Source organism: Rattus norvegicus, chromosome 1, assembly GCF_036323735.1.
Source record: "Rattus norvegicus strain BN/NHsdMcwi chromosome 1, GRCr8, whole genome shotgun sequence".
Classification (NCBI taxonomy): domain Eukaryota; kingdom Metazoa; phylum Chordata; class Mammalia; order Rodentia; family Muridae; genus Rattus; species Rattus norvegicus.
The window spans coordinates 159,955,645-159,979,101 of NC_086019.1; the positions used below are offsets into that span (position 1 = coordinate 159,955,645).

Genomic DNA, 23,457 nt, shown 5'->3' on the forward strand with positions numbered 1-23,457 from the left:
GTGAACAGACATCATGGCCAAGGCAACTCTTATAAGGAAAACATTTAATTGGGGCCGATTACAGGTTCAGAGTTTCAGTCCATTATCATCAAGGGAGGAACGTGGCAGCTTCCAGGCAGGCCTGGTGCAAGAGGAGCTGAGAGATCTACACCTTCATGTGAAGGCTGATAACAGATAATTGATTTCCAGGCAACTAGGACTAGGGTATCAAAGCCCATCCCCACAGTGACACACCTATTCCAACAGGGCTACACCTCCTAACAGTGCCACTCCCTGGACCAAACATATATAGACTATCACACTGTCCAAGAAGTCAAGGCAGCTGGAGCGTGAAGTAGTTGGCCACACTATGTTTACAGAGAGGAGGGACTGTGTGCTCAGCTAGCTTTTCTGATCCTGTCCAGCCCAGGACTTCCCCACCCATTCCCTGCCCACGATTAAAATGGGTTCCCACCAATGATCAGAACCAAGATAATCCACCCCAGGCATGCCTCCAGGTCCATTTCCCAGATTATTCTAGATTTTGTCAAGTACACCTTGAACATGAACCATCATAGTATCTAAAGAGTGTTCATTAAAAGAACATAAAAGTAGTGAGTCCCCACAAGAGTAATGCACCTACTGTGTGCCTGGATCAAGAAAATTTAAGTTGACATATGCACAATTCACACCCCTTATATAATTTTGTTCCCTTTCTTGGTAACGAAAGGGAGAAAGGAAAGTGCGTGCATCTATCGGACAATCATTTGATGTACTCTTTGGCTCTTGTATGGAAATGCGTCTCCTCCGGTTCTGTGAACAACATAGGAAGTAACTGACATTTCTTTAGACACAGCCTCATATTCTTTGAATAGGAGAACAATATCGTGTCTCTCTTCCTTTAATTATGCCAAGCTGCATGCATGAGAGTCACATAACACAATGCAATCTTATTTTGCCACGTGCCTTTCATCTGGAGCTACGTCCCCAGCATTCGAGTTAAATAATAAATAATGCAGCACAAGCTGCTGGGGGAGGGGAAGAGGGGAATTAAATAACAAAAACAGGAGGAGAGCTATGAGCATAAAGAACCTCTCATCAGATTTCAGAGGGCCTCCAACTCCCCATCCAGACTGGATTGTTTGCTGGTGGTATAGACAGAGGGACTGGAGTGGAGATATGATTTAGCAAATGGTTGAAACAATGGTTTTGATTTCATGGTGGTGACTTAGTTACGCCACACTTGTCATGCTGTCTTGGAGCTCCAGATACACCATATGGGTTTTCACTCAGAAGGACATGTCTCAACAGACAAAATGCTGCACGCCTACCTCCCTGCCCGTATTGTCTAGGGATAATCTGAATGTCAGTCAGGGTCTGATGGCCACTGTGGCATCCACTCATTTCCAAAACAGAGAGAGGGAGAGGCCTGATGTTGCCGTGTGGAGAAGGAACCTTTGTTGATACTCACTCGTTCCCAGGTATTATCATAAGGACTTCATAAGCTCTGGTTCAGGGTTGGTAAACTTTGGCCAGAACCAAATTAGTCTGTGGCCTGTCTTTATACACCCCAAGAGTTAAGAATGTACACTTTTTAAAAAATTACTTTTAAAATTAAGGATAATAAATATAAGAATAATGTGTAAATTTGGGAGGTACTTCAGCTGGTAGAATGATTACCTAACACTCTCGAAGCCCTGAGCTGGGATTCCTAGAAAGGGAAGTAGAGAGAGGTGGATCAGAAGTTCAGGGCTATCCTTGTCTACTTGGGGAGCACAAGGCCTTCCTAGGATATACGAAACGCTATCTTAGAAGTTGGGGAGGAAGAGGAAGGAAAAGAAGAAATTATGTGTGATTTGCAAGACTGAAATACTCTCCTTTCCCAGAAGGCTGCTGGATGATACTCCAGCCCATTAATGCCACCTGTGCAATAGCTGAGCATTTATATCACCCACTGAATAATTTGGACACTGGGTCTTAGAAAGGCTAAACACTTACCTGATACTCACACAGTTCATCTGTGTGACTGCTAGCCAGAGATCAGAACCACAAATACTTGCAGAACTTAAATGGGAAAACAAAACGAAATGCCCAATGTGGACTCAGGAGGGCTGGGCCAATGTGGAGGGCACACAGCCCTTACGAAAGATGGCTGCAATCTCCTTGTGCATAGTGAGGCAATAAACATAGGAGTGTAGAAGTCTCTTGAACAGACTGACTTCCTTTCCTTCAGATATATTAAAAATAAAATAAGTGGAGACTAGGAAGATGGTTCAGTCAATAAAATGCTTCCCACACAAGCCTCGAGACCTGAGTATGATCCTTGAGAAACCAAGTGAAAAATCCAGCCACAGAGAGCCATGGCAGAGACTCAATCATTGATACGTAACCTCAAATAGCTGCTAAGGTCACAGAAGTCACCTGCTTCACTAACCTGGAGGTCAGCTCGAGTTGAACTTGCTTTCTTTTTTTTTCCCACATGGAAAGGTTTAATGAGAGAGTAGAGGACATGGGGGAAAGGGGGAGGGGTGGAGAGAAGGGAGCGAAGAAGGAAAGAGCAGGGAAGAGAACAAAGAGAAAGCAAGAGAGACGTAAGAGCTGAACTTGCTTTCAGAATGGTGAATTCTAGGAGAGTGGCCAACACAAGACAAAGATACCAGAGAGCAAGGATTACATATTTCCAGGTTATAGGCTGTAAGTAGCAGCTGACAGAACTGCCTCTCATGGGGACTTCTGAGAACTAGGGTACAGAAAGGGCTGCATGAGGTTTAGGTGACCCCTGAGTGGGAGAGCCTTGTGCACATTTCTATGAGCACTACAGGGAAACAGTTCCATGCTTTGATAGATTTGTTTTAATTATTACGGGGTGTTTGTATGTGTGTGTGTGTGTGTGTGTGTGTGTGTGTGTGTGTGTATGTGTGTGTGCTTGCCACTGCACACATGTGGAAATCAGAAGACAGCTGGTGGGAGTTGCTTCTTTCTGTCTGCCATGTGTGGGCCAGGAATCAAACGAGTCATCAGCCTTGACAACAAGCCCCTTTATCCACTGAACCATCTCTCCAGCCCTACACCTGAAGGTCTTGTATGCTCCAGCATACCTGCTTAGAATGCCAGAGGGCTGTATTCAGAGAAGGCACTAGAATCAGTGTGAACAGTGAATGATGAGGATACCCTTAGCTCACTCCAAAGGTGACAGCAAGCAGTGAAAAGCTTGCCCTCAGAGCAGCGATAGGAAAGTGGTAGAACTGTGCCAAGGACTCCTGAGCAAAGGCATGGTGAAGGCAGGAGTGTCCACAGTCCTGTGTACGCACACAGGAAATAGACAGTGAATACATCATGGTTCTATGGTCTCATTGGTGCCTTAGGGAAACAAGATCCCATGCAATGGGGCATCCATAGAGATCGCTATTCAAAATGTGGTCCTTGTGGTAGCATTATAGGCATCTCCTGGGAGCTAGTTGGCTATGCAGGCTATAGCCCCACCACCAAGTCTGCTGAACCAGAATTTGTACAATAACAAGATCCTCAGTGACTTGTGACAACATTAAAGTTTGAAAAGTACTGATCTTGGCTGTAGGAGTACTCACGCTGGGGTGGACTAAGCACTCTGACCTTGCGACCTGCCATGTCTTTATGGTGTGATATTAACCTAAAGACTCAACTCTCTACATGTCAGCCTGTTCCTTTCTGAAACAAAATAGTAAAAGTACACATGCACAGATGCCTGGATGCTCAGTTGAGATAACAATAGAAGCCCCTTGACATATGTATGATAAGTTCTGTTAACTATCAACTCTTGTCATAGCCGTCACCATCACCTTTTATAATTCATGACTTTTCATTAAAACATTTATAAAGGAGGATCATCTTGTTCCACAAAGGCTTCATCATCTTTTTCAATGACCCAGTAAACTTTGGCTCCAATATAGCCAGAAATTGTAGTTTTGCAAATGTATGTGACTGGCATTTACAGATGTTCTTCAAAGAATACAGGCAAGACATCACCCTGGTCATTCTCACAACTATAAGACAGACATGATTATCTGTACTGCAATGTTGAGGACACTCAGGACCCCCAACTAACTCATAGCCTGGGAATAGTCTATGACAGAGCCACAGGGCCACTCAGAGAAGGGGCTCAAGATTCCGGGAATAGTTGAGAGAAGTATCTGCCTTAATCTCCTGCATCTTTAACTCTTGTTTATTCAATAATAACTACCAACACTACTCCACAAGAAAGAGACGCACAACACAACTACAAAGGGATCGAAATAGCCAAGAAGGGAATAGCATTTTAGAACTACAACTGGTGAACAAGAAACATCTGACTCAGCAGACCTGCCATTGTGGATCCTGAGCTTTCTGTAAGGAGAGCCTGTGGGCATCTGACTGCCACTGCAGAACTCCAGGGATCCTTGGAGATGGGAAGCTTGAGGCACTTCTAACAGAACTGGCCTGGGAAGAGTATAAAGTGGAAAGCCTGATTTGACTGTCTCCAGCTTAACCTCTATTCCACTCTCCTGGGTGCCGAGCTGCTTACCACAGTGCTGGAGACACTCCGGATTCCTGGGAAATCTGTCTAATAAAGGAAGTTACAATGTGCTGAGAAAAGGAACAAAAGTAAATTCATTCGTCTGTTTAGAGTGCTCAGACCAGCTCTGCACTTCTCCCCCGTGTTTGAAAACCCTCAGAAGCCAGTGTCCTCCTCCTTGGAAGATGCTAAAATACTACTTTCTAGAGAATCCAAGAAGCCTGTTATAGAGTTACCAAGGAAATTACCTGGCCAGAACCTCCTATAGCAAAGCCCACCTATAGCAAAGCAGCAAATATTACTTGTCAGCTTAGACTGCCCAACTGCCTTTTGTTGTTTCTGTTGTGTTGTTGTAAAAATATAAAAAATACAAAAGGTAATTTGTCTTTTACCCCTGCTAGGTCCTGCACTGCGGTGCCCCAAGATATCTGCTAGATATCTTGGTGGAAACACATCCCAATTCCTCGGCAACCCAGTGTCTCCTGCCGCTGCACACTTTCCTACACTCAAACCGTTACATAAAAGAACACACAACACAGTAATCTTAGATCCAATTGATAAGATATAATTGCCCACTTAAACATACAAAGCCTGGTACCATCTATCCCTTAGGAACATTGATAACAACCTGTAAATACACAGAGCAGAATCTTAACATCACTGCCATATTGTCCTGCCCGCTCCCTCCAGTCTCTTCCTCTCTGTTCTAGTCTCCTTCTCTCCCTTCAAACTTCTCTCCTGCCCATCCTTCCTTCTCCTCCAATGACAGGCCTCCTTCTATCCTGTACCTGCCCCTCACCTGTATTTTACAAATTCAATGGGGAGAAGGTTCTGGTGAAGTCACCTGATTCCTGAGTAGTGACTAGGCAGCTGTCCTTGGGGCAGTGGAATTAGCATCAAAATACAGATAACTTCAGGGCAAACCACAACACTGTTGTTGTTGATTGTGCATGTATGTATACACCTAGACCATCGAAATATGAGCACAGTTATTAATTAGTGAACAGATAGACTGCTCTCATTCTCTCTCTTTCCATAAATCTGTATTAAAACCTTTTTTCTTACTAACCTCAAATTTAGTGCAAAAAGAAAAAAGCCACATTTATACCATACAGATACATATGCAAACAACTCTAATTAAAAAATCAGTGGGTTATTTAAAGGAAAAACAAAAGAGAGTGTGTGTTGATAAGGAGAGGGTTCCAGAGTGAGTGGGGGTGGGTAAGATAGAATTGGTGTTGAAGGTTGTCACCATACACCATATATGTGTATGAAATAGTCAAAGAATAGATAAACCTCAAAGAACATGGAGTATCATCAACAGGACTGTTCAGAAGATACACTGTTAGCATCCTTAGAGATGTCGCCTGCATGAAGTAAGGAGGCCATTTAAAGAGAAGCAGTCAAGCAACCAAAACAGGCTCCTGACAATTAAAAACATAACAGCAGACTTGAAAATGTCAACAGAAGGGTTAGTAGGCAAAACTGACAAAAATTTCCCAAAAGTAGAGCAGAAAGACAAGGATGTGGAAAATAAGAAAAAGAAGATTTTAAAATGAGAAACCGTCTATAAGTCGTAGTATTTGGATATGTTAAATTTTGGAAACAAAGAAGAAAAATATTACCAAGGAAACAATCAAAGCAAATTTTAGATTTTCTAAAGGTTAAAAACAAACAAACAAACAAAGAACAGCAACGACCTAGCAAAGTTGATGGAATAAGGCCCACTGCAAGCATCACTTGACTTGTAAAATGGAAATCCAGGAAACGGGGCAGGAGAGATGGCTCCAAGCCTGGTTACCTGAGATCAATTCCTGGGACCACATGGTTGATGGTTGAGCTGATGCTAGCAGGCTATACCCTGGACTCCATCCAGTCACTGTGAATGTACACACACACGCGCGCGCACACACACACACACACACACACACACTCAGAGAGAGGAAGGAAGAGAACAGTAAGTAATGGTAACACTATTTTTTAATATGGGAAACTCAAGTGCTCTTAAAACTTCCAGAGAGGGAGTAAGGTGAGAGAGTTACACTCACCAGACAGAATCCAGACAAAGAGACAAACAGCACTGAACTCTTTAACCACACATAGAAGGCAAGAAGAGAGGAAGCCATCAACACCATGAGAATGACAGAAAAAATATTTCAGTCCAGAGTTCTAGGACCAGTCAAATCAAGCTTTCTGTATACAGGTTTCCATGTACTGTTGCATGAAGAGTAGAACAAAGAGAAGAGGATACGCAGTCACAGACGTCTGAATGCAATCACTAACTAGAGATCCAACGTGACTCCTAGGAATATGTTAAAGGGGATCCTAAAAGGGCGCCCGGCTGCAGGCCAGAGGACACCAGCTCACACTGTGGCAGTGGGGACCATGGAAAATGGAATTCTTCTAGGAGAGAGGTGGGGGGGGGGGGGGGGAGGAGGAGGAGGAGGAGGAGGAGGAGGAGGAGGAGGAGGAGAGAGAGAGAGAGAGAGAGAGAGAGAGAGAGAGAGAGAGAGAGAGAGAATGAATAAAGAATCCATGGATATATCAGGAGGTTTATCGCTTGGTAAAAAGATGGGGGATCACGTCGTATCGATCGCCAAAATGTTGAACAGCCACACAAAAAAAAGACACAACAGGAGGGAAACAAAACTAAATACAAGAAAGCCATATATGCATTATAGCATATGCTATGACTTAACTGAGAATAATTTTAACAAACTCATAGTAATAAAAACAACGATATAAAGTATATTAGAACTTTCAAAACTAGAAGGCAATCAGGACGTTGCAAAGGAGGTGAGTTATTTAGAAATGTGGAAATAAACGTTGTTAGAGACAGCTGGAACAGAAATTGTTGCCCTCAGGGAGAGGGGACATCGAGCAGGGCTAGCTGGTGAGTTATGGGCAAGGGACTTCCATTTTGCATCAGGCGCATGCAGAATATTTGATTTTAAAAACTGTACTCATGAATCACTTTGATTAAAAAAAAGAAAACGAAAGTTTAAAGCCTTCCTTTTGGTTTGTGTTTTGTTTTCATTGGTCCTTATTAGTTTAGATCCCAACACTGCTGGGAGGTAGGACCTTTCCCATCCTCCAGTCCTGATCCCAACTTCCCAGCCCATTGTGCGAGTCTGAGTAGAGGTGTACTGGTTTCACAGCCATGCCCATCCACATGCAGATTCTGTGAACACAGCAACACCAAGCCATTGTCTGTTGTGCTGGTCAGGATTACCAGGCAGAAAGGAGCAGCTAGAGAAAGACAGGGCAGAAGATCCCTCCCTAGTGCTGGCAGCTAGCTGGAGGTGTAACGGAACTCCCGAGTTCCTCGTGCTGCGTACACATATACTGAATTTGAATACCATTTTTTTAATCAAATTTCTTTTCAATGTTCACATATATCTGGAATCCCAATGTTCATACACACACTGATAAAAAACAGGTTACTTACGTACTTTAAGAATTCTGGCATCTATGTGAGTATTTGGGTCCCAGGCTGAAAGAAGTTCTGAGACAGCATCATAACCAAGAGAGAAAAGAAAAGAGTAACATAGAGCTTTCCCTACAGTCAAACCATACAGTGATGACCACTGAGAACTAGTTTTACGTAGGGGCAGGGACACTACCCAACAAGTGGGCAGCACAGACTTCTAGCATGAGTTTGTGATCTGTGTTACCTTTAAACCTCAGATTTCTTTTCTTCTTGTTTGCCTTGAACTCACGAAGATCCAACTGTCTCTGTCTTCAAGCGCTGCCATTAAAGACATGCACCATCACATGTCGGCGAGTTTTCTGACTTATGAAACAATATTCCTCTCCTGCCTATCTCACAAGACTGCAGTGATCATGAAAGATAATGAATATTTTGTAAATAATACAGCACTCAGAGGATGTCGTAGATTATCATTATTCTACCCATGCGTAAGATGAGTAGTTTATAATATTGTAATTTATACCATCTGGTTTATTTTCGGGGTTTCTTAGTAATTTTTTTCCTCATACCAAAATTAAAATGGGCTCGTTGTGGACATTTTGTAAATAATGAAAGGGAAAAAGAAAGAATCTAAACTTTATGCTTAATTTCCCTATCAAGAATTATTACTACTAACCCATACCTCCCCCTCTGTCTCTGTCTCTGTCTCTGTCTCTGTCTCTCCCTCTCTCTCTCTCCCTCTCTCTCTCTCTCTCTCTCTCTCTCTCTCTCCTCTCTCTCTCTCTCTCTCTCTCTCTCTCTCTCTCTCTCTCTCTCTCTCTCTCTCCCTCACACACACACACACACACACACACTTTGCCTACTTTGGGGAGATGCTAAAGAGCCAACTACTGTTTTGGAAATCTGGCAACTGAAAGGAAAAAATATCAAAAATGTACCCCACCTTTTTAAGACAACCAAGGAGTTGACGAGAGGTCATTTCTCTCTATGGAAGTATTCTGCTAGAAAGTGAAGAGGGTATGATGGACGATCACCTCTTCACAACCTGCGGTGGAATGATGAATCTGGTCAATGAGCACCAAAGGCTGTTCACATCACAAAGACAGATGGAGGCATACTCCGCCATCTATAAAGTGGGCCTGCCAAAATATTAACTCTCCACTGGACCAAGCCTCTAGAATGAACTGCAAGTTTACAGGAAAGAAAAAAGAATATGTTAAAAACACCCCCGTAGAGTATAATCAGTAACCAGATTACAGGACACTGTCTGGGATAAATCAGTAACAACTAATTTGCAAGAGAAGAGAGCTAGATGGCAGGAAGCCTGTAGCTCAAAAGGAACCCAGGCTCAGTCAGTTGCAGCATGTGGGATTCCCTTGGATGGTTCCACAAACAAACAGACTGGGAAAGAAGACTTGTGAAACTGGAGGATTTTGATAGCTACGGGATACTTTGACACTATTGATGAATTCCTGTTGTTTTTTAATGTAAAACCTATTATTGTTAGGCATGGTTAAGATATCCCATATATTATAGTAATGGCTACTAAAATATTAGTGGGCTAAAGGAAGTAGTTTCTAGAATTTTTATTCAAATAACATAGAAGGGAGTCCAGAACGAGGCTGGTTGTGAGTTAATAATCATTGCAGCTAGGTGACTGGCTAGTCAATTTACCCACATTCCCTTTGCGTGGAATTCTCTCTAATGCATTAAAGAAAAGTCACAAGAACACTCATCTCAAGTCCTTCACAAATTCATTAAATATAGTTCTCCGACCTCTACAGGTACAACTTGGTCCATATGTACACATGCCCAGAAATAAAAAATAAACAAATATTTAAAACCTTTAAAAAAACAAACAAACAAACAAACAAACAAAACAGTTTCCCCCAAGTTACTTCAGCAAGTAATTGGGCCATTTTTTTTCTTTTTCTTTTAGTGGAGATTTTATGTATTTACATTTCAAATGTTATCCCCGTTCCTGGTTCCCTCCTCTCCCATCCCCCCTCCCCATGCTTCTATGAGGATGCTCTCCCTCCCACCCACTCCCACTTCACCGCTCTGGCATTCCCTTACACTGGGCAATCAAGCCTTCACAGGACAAAGGACCTCTCCTCCTACTGATGCCCAATAATGCCATCCTCTGCTACATATGCCCAGGAGAGGTATAGCTGGGTCCTCAGGTAGTTCAATGTCCAATTTTCTGAGGAACCTCCAGACTGATTTCCAGAGTGGTTGTACCAACTTGCAATCCCACCAACAATGGAGGAGTGTTCCTCTTTCTCCACATCCTCACCAGCTTCCGTTGTCATCTGAGTTTTTGATCTTAGTCATTCTGACTGGTGTGAGGTGGAATCTCAGGGTCGTTTTGATTTGCATTTCCCTGGTGACTAAGGATGTTGAACATTTCTTTAGGTGCTTCACAGCCATTCAATATTCCTCAGCTGAGAATTCTTCGTTTAGCTCTGAACCCCATTTTTTCACAGCCTTTTGGCTAAGATCAAGTGTAGTAACCACTTGATTTTTCTGAAGTGACCAAAACTCTTTTCTTCTTTTGGGTTGCTTAACAGTCAACAGATATGAAAACGATAATATACTTTACCTATTTAACATTTGGGGGCAAACACTGTTTGCTTTACCTTATGCGATTTACTTGACATTTACTGAAGTGAACAGTATCACAGTTGCTGTGATCCCTATAGTCATCGTCACAAAGTGTCACATATGGATATGCTGCAATAGCATGCATCTATGAAAGGATGAGGATACTGTGCACAAGGGAAGTGTTTAGAATAGGTGTGTTAGGTCCTATTATTGTATGTATACATTAGGCCAGGAAATATTGGATGATGGCGACTTGGAAGTGGTGAGAGGACCTGCAAGAACCTAATGTGTGAACACTTGTGCGGTGCCTGGCCTGTGTGGTGTAGTGGCTCACACCATAATGGCTCTGAAACTTGAGTGGAAGCCATTCTTCAAGCCTTTGTGTTTGCTGTTAGTTCCCTCCTTGGTTATCTCTGCCTCAGGCCCTGGACCAATGTAGTTCTCATAAAGGCCACAGAATTCTGGAAGTAGGGGATGGAGCTGATTTTGCAGACTAGCAACCCTAGCTACACAAATCAGGCCTGTGTAGGTGGCAAGGATGCCTGTTAAGGCAGTGGTAAGATGCAGTGAGAGGGAACATGGCAGTATGGAGTCCTTGGATAAGTAGCATCCTTTGTGGGGAATATTCCATGGCATCGAGCAGGCTGAAGAAATGAAAAAGCGTCAGGATTCCTATTGAGGAGAGCCCCAGGAACCACAGGCAAGGTCAGCTGATGTAGAACCACTGCATGTGGGGGGCGGTGGGGAAGGGGAGAAGGTGGCTACTCAGAAGGAATGCTTCCTTCTGCTACAAAATTTTGCCAGCTAGTCACCTTTGACCACGCCAGATGCTGCTATTTTCTGACCAGTGTTTTCCCTGCTATCTGGGAGCAAATGTCAGTGGAAGGGCACAATCTGACATCGGAATCATTACGTGCTCATCTGAAGCTCAGACCCGCTGCCCGAACCGCATGCCCTCAAGGGCAGATAGTATAGTGTTGGCATGAAAATGGAGTGAATTAGTGGAAAATCCCCAGCTTTCACCAGAGTACATGTACGGAGGCTCACAGGTCTTTCCTGCTCCAGAGCAGCAAGATCTCACCTTCATCTACTCATTTCACAAATATTTATTTAACACCTACTTTGTGCCAGGCATTGTGCTGGGTTCTATGAAGCACAATGGTAGCTAAGACATAGTGTGGTCATTTCACTCAGGCAACTTGACGTCTTACACCTTTCGAACAAGACACATGTATAAACCAGCAGTTGCAACTCCATTGTGAGATTTGCCATGAAGGACACAGACTGGCTGGTATCATCAAAAGCAATGTGTTAACTTACCCTCAACGAGCCTAAATAAACCATTCACCCACTTCAACACTAAAGTCAATAGTTCTGTCCACCTAACCAATACAGTCAGGTATAGTCTCTCCAAGCTGGAAACCACCTTTGGTATTTATTAGAACACTCTTAGAATAGGACCATCAACATCTTACTTAACTTCTCTGCTTTACTTGTAAATTACATGTATGTATTGCCTATGTGTGCATCAGATGCATATGCATGACATGCCAGGACATGGGTGTGCACATCAAAGGATGTCTTAGTGAGAGTTCTTATTGCTGTAATAAACACACCACGATGAAAAACATCTTACGGAGAAAGGGGTTTGTTAGACTTACACTTCCACATCACTGTGCATCACTGAAGAAGTCAGGGCAGGAACTGGAGGAGACAGGAGACAGGAGCTGGTGCAGAGGCCATGGAGCAAAGCTGCATATTGACTTGTTTCCATGGCTCCTTCAGCGTGCTTTCTTAGAGAACCCAGAACAACCCGCCCAGGGATGGCCCCACCCACAAAGGGGCGGGCCCTCGCCCATCTACTGCTAATGAAGAAAATGCAGTCTGCCTGCCTCCAGATCTTATGGAAGTGTTTTCTCAGTCGAGGATCCCTCCTCTCATACAGCTTGCATCAAGTCGACATCTCACTAGCCAGAACAAGTGACAATGCATGAGAATTAGTTTGTTCCTTCTCTGTGGAACCTGAGGCTTAGTCTCAGGTTGCCAGGCAAGCTCCTTTACCTGCTGAGCCATTTTACCAGGGCTTGCTTGACTTCGCTTTGTCTGTTTTCTCATCTTTGTTGTGGAAATAGTGACCATGTCGCGATCCCATGAGCTACAACCAAAATGAGGTAGCCCTCTTTCCTGGTTCTCAGAAGTATCCAGGCCCTGCTGGTTCTTCGTATTAACATCCCTGTCTTAATTCAGTGAAGGGATTTTTTTGCTAAGGATCTGTAAATGTCAGACAGGCCGATGCACATTTAGGCATAAGGAGTAGAGGGGGAGGACAAGATCCAACCATTTCCCTAAAAGAGTATTTGTGATGATTCTAGGGCGTGTACCCATTACTTGCAGTCAATTTAAGTCGTCCTTTATTCCCAAATACAGCTTCTCTTCCCATCAGTTTGAAAGACAGCTCACGGGTTAGATAGGCAGACAGCATAGAAACTGACTGAGTCAGCTTGCCAGAGTGTAGTCATCACTTTTCCTCTTGCCTTTTACAAACGTGGTTGAGCTAGAAAAGGCTCCTTGTCTGGGGGGTCTCCTGACACTGACTGTCCGTCCTCACGCTGCGGAACCAGAGGTGCCGTGGGTTCACTGACTCCTGCCCTTTCCTAGGATAGCAAGAGGATCCCACAGATGGCACATCCGGGAAGCTCCAGGCCACACCCAAGGACTTCCAGGAACCTTTCCAGTTCTCCTGAGCCTTTCACTTCTGTTCAGTGTTCAGCACAGCATAGTCTGTGACCATTTCTAGGTGGCGCCCCCTTCTCTGTCACAGGCTCCCCTCAGGGTGGGTGAGGAATTGAGTGAATCTGGAGGCTGGGGAAAGGTGGAAGGACTCTGCTTGCTGTGCTCTGGTTATTCAAGTTAGGGAACATCCTGGCCTTTATGCTAAATATCTCAGTGGGGTGGACACTCAAGGGGGAGCTGTTCTGGGGAGCTTGCTGCTTTCCTTGAGCTCCCCAAAGCCTGGGGACCTGCTCTGGCCCTTTCCTTACCCTCAAATTGCGAAAGTCTGCTGGAGCCTATCAGTGGGTATTTAAATCCTATGTAACCAGCCTGGTATTTGATGAAGTATCAGACAGACAGCAGGCATGAAACATTGGCCATTCCCCCTCTGTGATCCCTTGCCTGGAATTCTCACATCCAGTAACCCTCCTGTAGTAACTGCTGGTCGCCAAGCAGAAGTTGTTGGTTTTTTGGTTTTTTTTTTTTCCAAATAAATATGTGTCCTAATTAAAACTTGCCCTTTAAAGACTCACACGTTCTTGGCCCCACTCTATGTTTTCCTTCCCTTGTAACATATTACAGAATCAATAAGGGCAATGCAAATATCTTTAATATATACAGCTCCCAACAGCTCTAATAACGCATCTGCCTCCACACAATCGCCCTCTCCCCTCTCCAGCCCAGCTGATAATTTCTCCTGATTTGTTAAATGCCTTGGTATTTCACTCTGGATGATAAAGCGTGGAAGGCACTTAGCTCTTCAGGGGAGTGGGGAGGGCACACTGAAAAGAGACAAAATGGATGGGGGAGGGTCCAGCCATTTTTCTTTCCTTTTTGTTCCCTAAATATTTTTGCTAGAGGATTTCAAAACTATAACTATCAATTTTGAATTCGGTTTTAAATTGTTTACAAAATAACGATATCTTAATGGGATGAAAAACTAGACAAAATATACTTTGAGAGTAGATGTATAATAGTCTATCGAAGGCTGTTCCCATCTCACTTTCCACATTTGATCTTTTAGGCTGTCTTTTATCTTTTTATCTCTGCCTTCATTATTATAACTGATGTAAGTCTCTTCTACATGACAGTGTCCCAGCCTTTCATATAATACGATGAGTAGTTTTCTTTTCTTTTCTTTTTATGTCATTTGTTTTCTGTGGCCTAGCAGAGTCACACAGGACCAAAAGCACATGCAGTTAGAAACAGAGCTATACTATCACATGACAACAACAGACCTCATTTCCCCTGTAAAACCTCTCTACTTCCCTTTGAACTCACTCCACACTGCAAGGAGTTGTCCCATCCTCCACCAGGATAACCAAACTGAGAACCAATTGTTACCTTTGACTTCTAGCCCATTCCCTCCTAGGTGCCCACCCAAACACGCTCACTGTACAAACCTACTTGCTTTCAAATCTCTCCTTCTCCTCTTCATGACAACTACCTTACTTGTCCCTATCTTTTGTCTTCTCAATACTCCTTTCCCCCCATTTCTCCTGCTTCCAAATCATTTGTTTCAACTATACTCAAGATCCCATCCCTCCCAAGTTACGAGCCTTCAATACCTTTCTCCCATGCTTCCTTCAGACCCCTTCATCTTCCAACCATGCCTACTGCTCTAAACTTGATCTAGTCGTGGCCTTGTGCTTCTGCCCCTCATGCATTTACCAATGTCCTGTACTGTTCTGGGCTGAGAACACAGTCCCTCTCCCTTCACACTCCAGGCTGCCCTGCAGGAAGTTTCCCCTTGTCAGGGGACAAGGATGGACCAGCCAGGATGGACAGACCAGGCTCACACTGCACCTTCCAGGCATCACACCTTCGCTGTGTCTCTCTTCAAAGGCGAGGATTGGCCCTACCACTTCTTTCCTTTTTGCACTCCTACATATTTCAGCAGCATGTTTATTTAAATGGGGTAGGGGATCTCCTCTCTCACCACCCAAACTAGAAATTAACATGGGCGTATCATTATATGATATAAATTTTCTTTAACCTTTGCCAATTTCCCCACTAATGCTCTAGTCAGGCTCACATGTCACACATCGTCCTAACAACTAAGCTGTTCCTTAATCTGAGACTACCCTGGAGCCCTGTGTCAGGACTCTGCTGTCCTTCAATAGTATGCAGCAGTAACATGGAGGACCCTTGGTTTGGAGTTGTCTGATACATCTCAATGATTAGATTCCGGTTACTTACTTCTGGCAGAGAAATGGCATTATGTCCTTTGCTGTGCACCACACCGGAGGGTACATGATGCCTGCCACTGTTCCTAAGATGTTGACTTTAATGTTTTAATGAGGGTGGAGCATGGCAGAATTTTCTGGTCTAAAGCTATTATTATTGTCTCCTTCGAAATGATCTGCATCTTGTATGGAAATACTTTGAGACTGTTTGAATATCTTTTTTTTTTTTGCCTGTTTGAATATCTTATTTCTCATCAACACCCACTGCTTTCAACTGCAAGTCTGTTTTCTTACCACTTGAAGAAGGTGCAGACGCTGAAGGTAATTTCCAAAGTCTACACTCTCAAGTATCATTTATTATCCCCACCATGGACCTCATGTTGTTACAGTCTGTTAAGTGGCCCTGAAGAAATGATTCTCTCTCTCTCTCTCTCTCTCTCTCTCTCTCTCTCTCTCTCTCTCTCTCTCCTCTCTCCTCTCTGTGCATGTGTGTCTCTGTGTGTGCCTGTATGTTCTTTTTTTCTCACTATGTATTTATGAGACCTGTCTAGGACACTGATGTCCAGAAGGCAGAAATGATGGGCTTTATACCTAAGCAGTCAGAGCCCATTACACACCTGCCAAAGACTAAATGGTCAACAGATACTTGTTGAAGGACAGAATGTGACTGCCATTAGTGATGGTAGTCAGTATTTGAGGTCTGTAGTGAGGACACATAGCTGATAAATGCCACCCAAAGGCTTGACATTTTAATTAGTCCCAAAGGCTTTGTCACTGGTCAGTGTTCACTCATCATGAGGATTTCAAAAATAGATTGGACTGAAAAGGCAGTCTGCCCACACTGTCCCCATTTTTGCCTTTTTGCATGCTGAAGTGAAGATATACTAAGAGGCACCCAGTACCCCAAGTTTATATATAAACTTGGATGGCTTTGTAATCAGCACAGGGTCTCCAGAAGACAGAGTAGCGTCTTGTTGTTTAACTAGCCTAACTTTCCTTCTACACTGGCTTGGAATCATTACCCATCATCTATCCATTCTGAAACACTTTTTATAAAGGTAGGAGAAAATGGGAGAAGGAAACCACTTCTGACTACTTTCTATACACCTGGGTGCTCTCTGTCCCTCGTTCTCTCTAATGAGGTGTCTAGAACCTGGTTTTTTTTTTTTTTTTTTTTTTTGGTTCTTTTTTTCGGAGCTGGGGACCGAACCCAGGGCCTTGCGCTTCCTAGGTAAGTGCTCTACCACTGAGCTAAATCCCCAGCCCCTAGAACCTGTTTTACAGGTGAGAAATTGAGGCTGGGCGAAAGGCGCAGGAAGCAGGCTTCCAGAGGGAAACCCTTTAGTTTCTCCAAAAACTGTCTTAGTTCAAGCCGTCTCTCCATCACAGACAAATGTCCTTCCTTTGGTAATGTGCTGGCGAATACGATCCAGACTCATGAAGGACAGACATTTCTTGGACTGTATTCCCTGTCGTCCCTCCTTTCCCCCAATGATTGCCATCGCGAATCAGTAGCTGTTACCATGGTTTTGGGGAAGTTGTCCGAGGAAGGAAGGCCTTTCTTTAAGGCACCTTGCATGCCCAAGGAGGAAACTGTTATTTACCTCTGGGCGAGCTGCAGCTGCAACTGGCAAAACCAACCAGAGAAAAGTGTTGGAGGTGTGGATAAGCATTTCAAGGGGTTAGGCCAGGAGTGAGGCCAATGACTCCAAGAGAGGTGTGATGGGGGGTTGGGGGTGGCCGGGCTATACAACATATTAACACACAGCTCGTGGAGAGGGGATGAAAACAAAAGACAAGAGGGGAGGAAGTAGGGAAAAGTAGGGGCAGGGAAGGAGAAAGTTTTCTAAAGACTGTGAAAAGCGAGCAGGGAGGGTCAAAAAGGAATCGGAGAAAAATACCGAAGCGCTGTGAGAATTCCAGAAAGAAAATGAGACGAGGAAATGGAGAAAGCAGCTCAGAGAAAGGGAGGACGGAGATAAGGGAAGGCATGGCACACAACAGAGATGGGTGAGCGGATAGGAGGCGGAGTGGCCACCAGAGAAGAGGGCGCATCACCTGTGTGGCGCCCCCCGGCGCCGTGGTGCAGCCCTGTTCCAAGCTCGACTCGGCCGGCATCCTAGGATTGGCTCCCGCCTCCCATTCATGTAACCTGCGTGTGTGCGTGTGTGCGCGAGTGTGTCTCGTTCGCTAGCTCGCCCTGTGTGTAAGAGAACGAGGGTGGGGGACGAAGGCAGGCAGGCGAGCAGGCAGGGAGGGGAAGAAGAGGAGGGAAGCTATTAAACACACACACACACACACACACACACACACACACACACACACCCGCGCGCGCACCCCCGCCCCAACCCCCCAGAAGCCTCGGGATTGCAGCTGTTACATGTGGGGCAGCAGTGCTGGTAGGAACGCCGGCCGGGAGCGGCCGGGAGCCGGAGCCCGGCGTGCGCGCGCGGCTGGAGGCTCGCTGGGGCTCCGCTCCCCGCGGGAGCTATTGTTGGTCTCGCCGGAGCTGAGCTCAGAACCCAGACCTGCTCGGTCTTGGGCGCCTCTATCCAACTCGGAGAGCGGCGGAGTCAGCGGCACGGTGCCTCGCCTCTCCGCCGTCCTCGTCCCCGCTTCCCCGGCGGTAGCAGCCTGCAGCCACGGTAAGGCGGCGTGATCAGCTCTACGGAAAAAGCGCCTTGGGGACCACGGCGGAGGTTCGCCAGCTCTGTCGCCCCTCTCTGCACTCGCAGGTCCGGGCAGCTCAAGCAGCTTGCTGAGGGCTCCGGGAGATGCTAGCCTGCTTCCCTGCTCCGTACTGGGGAGGGAGGGAGGAAGAGGAGAGCCGGGCGTCCTGGTTGCCCACAAGGCAAAGGAGCCTGGAGCCCAGAGCCTCCGCCACCGCAGCCCCGGGAGTCCGCCGCGGACTGGAGCCTGGGAACCAGTGTTGGGAGAGAGGTGGGAGCCGGCCCCAGACTCTGGACCGCGGGTGGGATGGAGGTTAGCTCGATTCAGGTTCGTGTGCTACTCCGGGATCCCCTTCCCTGCCACGGCCCAGTCTCCCGCAGCCCCTCTGCAGACTCGCCCGCCCCAGACTCCCGGCGGGCGCTGGAGGAGCCCACGAGGCGGCGCCGGGCTCCCGCGCTGCAGCCTGCCCTGCGGGGCGAGAGCGGGCTGCAGCGGCCCGGGTGTGCGCTGCGGTTGGAGCCGGGAACCCGGGGACGCGACTCCCAAGTCACACGCCCTCTGCTACCCGTCTGGTTCCTGCCTATCCTCGCCGGGCGCGTCGTTTCTCGTTCGGTTTATCTCGGAACGAGTTGAGGACTGCAGGCGCCGGGTGGACTCTCTAGGGGTGCAGGGCTGTGAGTGTGTGACTACTTGCACCTCCAGCTTCGGGAAATATGCTGTGTATTGAAATGTGATCTTTGGTCTCCTTAGTCATTTTCCTAGTGACTTAAAAATGCAGTCTTTGCATTGGAGGAGCGGAAGAAGGTGGTGTCTCGGAGTGTGTGTGTGTGTCCACACGTAACCCAGGAATATCCCAATAACTATTGGGGGGGGGGTGGAAAGGGTGGTTTGAATGGTCAGTGCTTCTTGGCGGGTCCGTAGGTGGGTTTCTCTGGCCGCTGCCCTCCTCTTCTATTCCCTACCCCCTCGCCTAGGCCAGGTTGGAAAGTACTGGAAATTCAATTGCGTGGTCTCTTAACTTTGGAATTTGGTATCCCTTTCAGCGGGAGACGTTAAGACGATTTCTGCACTTGGGTCTGTGTGGGTGAGAGTTTTGCTCGGGTTAGACGTAGATATCTCCTCAGACCTGCACCAGTCCCCTACTCAGTCGCCCCCCCCCCCACACACACCGCCCACCCCACCCCACACACATAGAACACAACCCTGGAGAGAAGGTTTGTACACATGCAGTTAACCGTAAGCCACCAACACAGCTATAAGGACGCAGAGTCAGCCCGGGTTTTGCGGGAATCTGAGCGCAGGATTGGCGTTTTATTAGCCCCGGAGATCACCCTGCTGCTTTGTAGAAGGCGATGGTGGGGCGTGCTTGCGATCCCCAGCGCCGGGGCCAGAGGGTGTCCATGTGCTGAGCTGTGCGGCCGTGCACGGAGGATATCTGCTGAACAGTATCGCGGGCAATTATATAAGCTGCCTCAGTGATCTCCCAGATCTGTATTGCAAGCACCCGGTTCTTGAAAGACAACCCTGAAAGTTTTACTGCTTGGGGACTGTAAGTACCTGGGAGACCCACTTGGGGAATGGAAAATTGGGCACCTTGTACCCGAGGCGCCCACTCTGAGATGGGCTTTGAGTGCTAAAGCTCTATCCCCAAGGAACCGCTTACGGAAGCAGGGACTGAGTGGGTTGAGATCCAAGATTAATCTGTGAAGAGGAGCGGGTCAGAACTCGGATTCCTTTGAGTCCGTGGAGCCCTGAGATTCAGGTGTTGGAGGTGTTGGGAATGCTGGAAGGCCGTCCAGGGAACGTAGTTTTAGGAGAATCGGTGTTCTAGGCCCCAAGACTCTTTCTTGGCCCCCTCCCTGTCTTTAAATCCTGCGTCCTTCAACCTGTTTAGAAACCTGCCTCCGGTCCCTTTTAGAAATGTCTAGGGGCCCCAGGCATCCAGGCCCAGGTTTGGGGTGGTTGTGGTGGGTCAGGAAGTAGAGTGTTGGCCTCTACGGGGGGGGGGGAGGGGGGCAGCAACAACTTATATACCTAATGCGGATGAGATGGGAATGGGTGCCCGATGTGGCTTCTGTTCCCTCGCCTCCCTCCAGGACTGATAACAGTTTGGTTTCAACTGCGCTCATTCCTACCCCCTCCCCCCCCCCACCCTCCGATCTCGCTGCCTCCATTCGCTGCCGCAGCCTGTCGCACGTTGATGGGCTTTGGTAGAGAACCACGGTAGTGGAGTGTTTTTTAAATCTTGTTTTTCGCCTGTAGAGGGAAAAGCTATCCCAGCTCTGGCAGAAAGAACCCCGAGGAACGCTGAAGTCTGGAGCTTGGTGTCCCTGAACTCCCTCCCACCAAGTCAGATGATAGCGTGCATGGGTGGGGAGGGTTTTGTTTTTGCCACATTCCGGCGTCCTGAAACTCCGCATCCCCTCCCCCCCCTGAAATCCCGGGTCTGTCTGAGTGTGTTCGGCGCTGTAAAATAAATCCTCCCCCGCGCAGACCTGTGGGGCTGTTCGGATTTCCTGCCTCTGCCATGATCCTTAACAATGCGATTGCAAAGCCTGTGCTGGGCAGGGAAAAATCCCCAGGTGCCGACCAGCCGCGTCTTGACCTTGCTGAAGGCGCCTTCGCACGGGTTGCCGTAGCCGCTCTGGCCCAGCCGCTGGGACTGGGGAAGGAGTGCACCCCGGAGGAGGCCGGTTCGCTCCCAGGGCACGGCGGGAATCGGTTCCCGGCCGGTTGGTTTGGGGGAGGGGATGGGCTTGGCGGCAACCTGTTTCCCAGCTCTTGGGGCCCAACACTTAGCTTCTCAGCCCTGCTGCTGGCACCACGTGACTGACTCGCCTCTCCATCAGCCTCTAGAAGCCTCCCGGATGGGGTTTCCAGGGTTGGCTGCGGCCCCCTCCAGCTTTTCGCCAACCTGGGCTGGGCGCCCTCGGCCTTGGGCTTTTGATGGCCTGAACCCAGCTCGGCGCTGGAGCGGCGACAGAGTAGGCGGGGCTTGACCACCGAAACCCGAGCTGTAGCCGCCAAGTTCTGGCTAGAAGCGCTTCTCAGTTGGGGTCCCTAGCACTTATCCCTCCCTTCCAATGCCTGGCCACTTGCTTTAAGGCACTGGGTGCGCTCCTGGCGGCCTGCAGCTATACTTGCCCTGCTTCTTTAAATGCTGAAGTTAAGAAGGTTTTTTTTTTCACAGGTGGTGGTAGTGGGAGCAAGTCTCTCTCTGTCTCTGTCTCTCTCTGTCTCTGTCTCTGCTCTCTCTCTCTCTCTCTCTCTCTCTCTCTCTCTCTCTCTCTCTCGTGTGTGTGTGTGTGTGTGTGTGTGTGTGTGTGTGTGTGTGTGTGTTAAAGAGGAATGGGGGGGGGGGGGTTTCTGACCAGGCCAGACTGTAGCCTGAAAGCCGAATTTCCCTATTTCTAGAAGCTGTAAGACTACTGTAAAGGAATCTGTTTTCTCTGGTGAGGTTGGCAAGGAAACCCTTTCTCCTAGTGGGACTGGGTCTGTGCCGCTGTCCGCTCCTCAAGGGTAGGCTCTGTGAATGTTGGAGTAGGAGATGCAGCTGTAGCTGATCCTGTAGTGGCTTTTCCTCCTGGAATAGGCATTGAAGTGCGTGGGGGCAGGAGGCAGGGTAGTTTGTGAAATTACTATGTTCTGGAGTGGAGAAGGTGTCAGGGATGGAGAGATTCCATTCGCTAGAGAGTCTCCTGTTCTTGGGTTGCCAGTCCTGCTTTTAATCTAGTCATCATCTCTGGATGGAAGTAGTCTCTGGTCGCTAAGCCATGAAGCCACCCTGTGGGGGAAAGAATCAGTCTTTGCCCCAGGATGGGGTGGGGGGTCACAACCAGTGCTCAGCCTAGGGAGGAACCCTGAGAGTACAGCAAATTGAATCCGGAATGGTAAGCAGTGAGATAGATGTTCCAGCAGAAAGGGTGGGCACTGGGTTAGAGGACTCTTTCAATAGAGTTTAATTCTTTTTAGTATAATCCCTTCAGCCTTTCCTGGAGCTTGTTAATGGGGATGAGACTTACAGTTTGGGGGGGACTGTGACTGTGGTCTTAAGCAGGTTATTTGGGGAGGATTACTTCTCTCTCTTGCAAAATGTGATAATGCCTTCTATTTTACCATTCTGTAAGCAAGCGCTGGCACCCATAAAACCTCTGGCAAATGTCACCAATGATCATTCTGTCCAGCTTCTTTCAGCTTTCTTCAATGTTGTGCATTTGTTGGGTGAGGTTAGACAGCGAGGAAATAAATCAACAGCGCCCAAAGAACCAGCAACATTGCATCCAAAGTCTATTTAAAACCAGCTTCAAGTGCTTGAAACAAAAATATCTTCTCTTTTCTTAGAAAAGTCATTTCCAGCTTTGTTAGAATTTGTGCTTCGTCGGGTCCCTTTTTCTGACAGAATTCCATCCTTGTGCAGATTGGCATATTATATAACCTGGTATTTTCAGATCAGAAGTTGCAACTCTGGGAAAAAAGGTGGTCAGGAATTTAAGCCAAGAATTTCTGGACAATTTTCTGGGCTCCGTGGTAGAAGATCATTTACACTCTAACTGGGATGGAGTTGGAGGAAAAGGAGACTGGGTAAACAGTCATGCAAATGCTCAACCAAGTCCTTAGCTCCCTGATGCTCCTATTCTGACAGCTGCTCCACCCAGGCCCAGCCTTCAGATGCTCCCATCCCAGAATATTCTCCCACATCCATCCGTCTATCTAAACAGTGACAAACAAGGAGACAATGGGGTTTACATCACCCCCTTGCAGGTTTGATTCTTCGAAAAGCCTAGCTGGGTAAATCAAAGTCAAATTTAGGTCCAAGGGGCCAATTTTTACCTGACTCCTTACATAGTTTATCACACAAGTTTATTGTAACTGAGAGCAGAATCACTCCATCCACTTTGCCCTGACAGGAGCCACTTTGAAAGTAACATACCCAAGATCCCAGGCAGTCAAGCAAAGCAGATTCCCAAACCTAACACCTTTCCACAGGCAAGCATTTAATGAAGCTTGCAAATACAAATATGCACATGTGTATTGCATGTTTGCACAACACATATATGGCACATACATATACACATAACCTTGTGGGTTTATGTATTTATTACTTTATCAACCTTTTTCCCTATTTGCTCAGATTACCTCGGTAAAATGCTATCATCGAAGCGATTCAGACAACAGAGACAAAAACAAAATCAAAATAAGTTTAATTGCTGTTGAGGCTGCACTCGAGACTTCTTGAGTACGGAAAACGTGAGATGATATTTATCATATTCTGAATGCTTGTTTAT

General features: G+C 46.7%; 1 protein-coding gene across 17 annotated transcripts in view; it reads left to right on the forward strand.

Moving 5' to 3' along the window:
- Positions 1 to 23,457, forward strand: part of Tenm4 (teneurin transmembrane protein 4) — a 2,974,939-nt gene that overhangs the window by 2,256,034 nt on the left and 695,448 nt on the right. For 7 of the 17 annotated variants that reach the window (XM_039113135.2, XM_039113137.2, XM_039113138.2 and 4 more), the window contains exon 1: positions 17,744 to 18,147. The exons of 4 other annotated variants lie outside the window; for them this stretch is intronic. In XM_039113135.2, the coding sequence (XP_038969063.1) occupies positions 17,883 to 18,147 (265 nt within the window). In that variant the 5' untranslated portion in view covers positions 17,744 to 17,882. Of the gene's footprint in view, positions 1 to 17,743; positions 18,148 to 18,372; positions 18,500 to 19,564; positions 19,722 to 23,457 lie in introns of those variants that run through there. 6 more of the 17 variants (XM_017589181.3, XM_017589177.3, XM_039113171.2 and 3 more) reach the window with 4 other exon arrangements.